Genomic DNA, 4,671 nt, shown 5'->3' on the forward strand with positions numbered 1-4,671 from the left:
GCTGGAGTTTAGGAAAGATCTGACAGTTACTGTCAACATGTTTACTTGGCTTTTGTTATTTTGTTTCTACTTGTGCAAATAAAATCACTAAAAATATTACATTTAATAATATTTTACTTTTATACATAACAGCTAAGCTAAGCAACGTGCTAAAATTTAGGCAGAAAACGTAGTAGCTGCATGTTTGTCCTGATGCATCTCAGTAATCCAGGTAGAAAMACAAAGTAGGTCCTCTGGATGGTTCTTACTTAGTGAAACGTTTCGTCTCTCCTCCAAGAGACTTCCTCAATCTGAGAGTTTCAGGTGAACTCAGCCTTATAAGCTCCGCCTCCACATGGACAAACAGGTTAGTCACAGACAAAAGAGGGCCATCGACTAACAATAGGCTTGATTATCTATGAACAATAGAGCCAATCAAGCCTATTGTTAGTCGATGGTCTTCTTTTGCATGTGACTAACCTGTTTGTCCATGTGGAGGAGGCGGAGCTTATAAGGCTGAGTTCACCTGAAACTCATCAGACTGAAGAAGTCTCTTGGAGGAACGAAACGTTTCACTAAAGAAGAACCATCCAGAGGACCTTCATATTTTTATTTTTTTATATAACTGCATGTTTGTTTTTTTAAATGAAGTAGAGAAATCATGAGGTTCAATTATCAACTTTTGTTTTAGTTCTGTGAAACGGGTTTTTGGCCAATCTTATGTCAGAACCTGACACCGACACATGCCTAAAGGGAACACAATCCATTTGTTGATAATGATTCGTAAGTTTTGTTAATATAAACCCAGAATCTGGTCACCATGTACTGAAAAACAGGCGAACTTCTCCCATTACAGCACTTTCAAAGTACAAAATGAAACATGAAGAATATGTTGTTTTGTGTCAATTTGTGACTTTTTGGTCTTTAGTGTTTTTTTGAAAAATCTAATTGTCAAATCTGAAACTAAGTGAGTGCAGAAGCTTTAAAGTGGTTCTAGAACCAGAACTCAGTGGCTGGAGGAGGAGGTGGCTGAGTCCGACTGGTGAGCAGCCAGGCCAGAGGGCTGCTGAGTGGACATGGAGCCTCCAGGGTTACCACCGAGGCTCACGGGGGTGGGCCGGGGGTTGAGGCGAGGCGGAATTGGGTTGGAGGGACGAATGAGAGGCGGGGGCTGCTGCAGGGTGGGGCGGGGCTGCAGGAAGCGGGCCTGCTGCTGAAGAGGTGGGGGCTGGCGGTGGAGTGACGGCGTGGCTGGCAGAGAGGGTCTCAGGAGGGGAGGRGGCTGGTGCAGGGAGGAGGAGTTGGACGTCACAGGAATCTGACCCGAAGAAGAAGAGGAGGCAGCAGGAGATGCACCTGAGGAGGTGACCTGACCCTGTGGAAAGAAGGYAAGTTACTAGTGAGTGGAGCTCATTCCTGGAAGGAGAAAATCATTTGAACACAACAAATTTGGAAACTACCAGCAGGAATGAGAAGCATGCAGGTGTTGTCTAATATGCTCAAGAATATAACCGCTGTACAACACTAAACAGCCTGTTCTATAAGCTTAGAAAGATAAAGGTCTCGCCTCCTCGTCCTCTTCATCAGTGCTCTTCCCTGACGGAGTGGTCGAGCTGTTCTTTCCCTCTTCTCCAGAGGCAGTGTCTCCATTTGGAGCTTGAGTTCCCTGTTCTGCCTCCCACTCCTGCAACACCTCCTCCAGGTTGAAACGCCGACGATAATTTACAAAGAAGTTTTTTACTTGGCCTACTGTCTTGTTACCAATGACATCGGCGATGGCCTGGAAGTCTTTGCCATACTTCCTGACTCCTGAGTRCATAGAGCAGATGGAAAGAGACACTTGTTTAATGTCAAAAACTTAAGAAGGAAAATGGTAAATGGGCTGTACTTATATAGTCCTTTCTATCCAACCAGGATATTCAAAGCTCCTTACACTGCAACCTGTGTCCTCATTCATTCATTCATTCATTCATTCATTCATTCATTCATTCATTCATTCATTCAGGACTCTAACAGATCTCCCTACAAAGCTAATCTGAACAAATCATTCCACAGAGAATCAGCTTCAGATCACATTTATGCACTGATGGGGTTCAGTGGCTTGCCCTAAAYGCCAGAATAATGAGACAGAGAATTTTTAAAGGTACTTTTTTCCTGTTTCTTCAAAGTCAAACGTTTAAATACACTTCATTATCTGGTACCACTGCCCTTAACTGTATGACTTGGGTCAAACATTTTGGATATCCTTCCACAARCTTCTCACAATAGTTGGTAAGACTTTTGACCCATTCCTCCTGACAGAACTGGTGTAASTGAGCCATGTTTGTAGGCTGCCTTGCTCGCACRTGCCTTTTTAGCTTTGCTCATAAATGTTCGATAGAACTGAGATCAGAACTTTGTGATGGCCACTCCAAAAGTTTGACTTTGTTATCCTTGAGCCACTTTGTAACCAGTTTGGCAGCAGGTTTGGGGTTAGCTTCCCATATTTTCCTCCAAACGTAACAAAGGTCATTATGGTCAAACAGTTCATCTCAAGAGCAGTATGAYGGCTGGACATTCCCATCTTGTTAATACAGTACTTGTGTATAATTGTTTGTACAGATAAACGAGGCACCTTCATGCATCTGGAAATTGCACCCAAAGGATGAATCAGACTTGGGCAGGTCCACAGTTCTCTTCCTGGTATGTTGGCTAATTTCTTTTGACTTTCCCATGATGATATACAAGGAAGCAGTGTGTTTTAGGTGTGCCTTAAATGTTGGAATAACAGTTGGTGTTCTTTTCCTTATAGGCTTCATTGCACTGTCTGTAAACAAACTTTTGCTTTGCATTGCCAAAAAGCTAGATTTTTGTTTCATCTGCCCACAGAACATTTTCCCAGGATTGTGGTTTGTCAAGAAACTCTTTGGCAAAGATAAGTTGTACCTTTTTGTGTCTTTTCTTCAACAATGGCGTCTTCCTTGGCCTTTGCCCATAAAGCTCTGCTTGATTTAGTGTGCGGCGTATGATACTTGCTGAAACCATGACACCAGACTGTTACAGGTTGGTTTTTAAGTCTTAGGACGTTTAATGTGGTGTTTTGTCCACTATCCAGCCATCATTCATAACTGCTTCACCTCTTTTCAGGGTCACTGGTGCCCATATCCAGCTGTCACAGTGCGAGGGGTGGGGGATACCCTGGACAGGTCACAAGTCCATCACAGGGTCACACACATAGATAAACGAGACAGACACCATTCACTCTCTCACTCACACAATTTTGGAAGATATCTCTTGTCAATTCTCCTCTWTCCCCCATGTCCAGGGAGATTCTTAATGGTTCAATGCTTGACAAACTTCTTGATAACATTGCTCACTGTTGAAACTGGGATACCCAGGTCTTTGGAGATGGCCTTTCACACTTTGAAGGTCTTGTGTTTGCTAGTAATAGCAGYTCTGATGTCCTCAAACAGCTTCTTTGTCTTCACCATTGTGTCAAAGGATCACACGGGCAACGACAATTTATCACAGGTGATTCTCATTTGTAATTTACCACAGATGAGTCAAAGGCTGTGTCCAAAACGGGAGGCCGGGTCCTCCGAAGGCCAAATTCGTTGGCTGCTTGCGTCACAGCACCGCGATGGAGGCTGTCCAAATCTAAAGATTCTTCCGATGAAGCCAAAAATGCATCCTTCCTTTGTCCCGAATAGGCTACCACAGAAAGGTTTGGTAAAAGKTTCCTAAGAATCTCTTTTTATCCTTGTTGTCTGGAGAATTCCAGCTTTAAACATTTTAAAGTGCTGTCACTAAAAATGATGAAGCTCACCTTGAACAGCCAAAAGTTGCTCGTCTGTGGTCCAGCGAGCGTTCACTTTCTGGTTAGACTACAAYGTTAAAGAGCAGAGTTTAATCAACCTCAAGAAGAAACTGATTGTTGCTAAAAAAATAAAATAAAATTACAGACAGAAGAAAAAACTGCTTGAAATGATCACAATTAAATGTAACTTTGAATAAAGAAAACATAAGGTATGGTAATAAATAAAGTAAAAAAAAATACAAATATCCACTGAATTCTGTCACACTGATGTTAGAGACTAAATAAACACAACYACTTCAAATTACTGCTTAGAAAAGAGATTTTGCAAACTTTTAAAACACAAGTTTATTTTTTGTTACAAATCTCTTCATGTTTTTGCTGAACAATGCCATGATGTAGTATGTTGTTATTCAATTCATGTGCTTTGTTAGAGCTAGAATTTTCTTACCTTTTTGTTTTATCTAAGAGAGTACTTCAGATTTTATCAAAAGAGATAGTAATACATTCYAAGAGAGTAGTATTTAATTATACCTCAGCAAGTCTGAAATCTTCAATTCCAGACTCCAACATGTGTTTCAGCCCACTGTTCATCTGTTTGGCATTTTGGACCTAAGGAACAAAACAAAAACYCTTTGACGAGATTTGAAGTCCCAGAATTTCCACACTGAAGTCAGTCTGATGTTTACAACAGAAAATAAATGACGATTGCCTAAATAAATGCCTGATGAGTTGGATTACGTGCCTGCTCCACAGAACACCTTTATCAGAGAGCTGACTCTACAGCATTAACCAGAGCTACAAGAGCAGCTGATTTGATCCTATTGAACATGAGCATGCAGCTAATTTTCATGTTCATCACCAACATTAACTTAAAAAAAGTATTTTTTTAAAGGCAC

The 4,671-nt window shown here is 41.4% G+C and overlaps 1 protein-coding gene across 1 annotated transcript; it reads right to left on the reverse strand.

Moving 5' to 3' along the window:
* Window positions 1-732: 732 nt before the first annotated feature.
* LOC106534542 (REST corepressor 3) lies at window positions 733-4,384 on the reverse strand (the record flags this gene model as incomplete). Its single annotated transcript, XM_014031216.1, is given in 4 exon segments — window positions 733-1,354; window positions 1,547-1,788; window positions 3,785-3,842; window positions 4,307-4,384. Coding segments are annotated over 4 exon segments (747 nt in total), but the record flags the coding sequence as incomplete, so codon positions are not given.
* Window positions 4,385-4,671: the final 287 nt, after the last annotated feature.

The sequence above is a fragment of the Austrofundulus limnaeus genome, unplaced genomic scaffold (assembly GCF_001266775.1).
Source record: "Austrofundulus limnaeus strain Quisiro unplaced genomic scaffold, Austrofundulus_limnaeus-1.0 Scaffold1203, whole genome shotgun sequence".
Classification (NCBI taxonomy): Eukaryota; Metazoa; Chordata; class Actinopteri; order Cyprinodontiformes; family Rivulidae; genus Austrofundulus; species Austrofundulus limnaeus.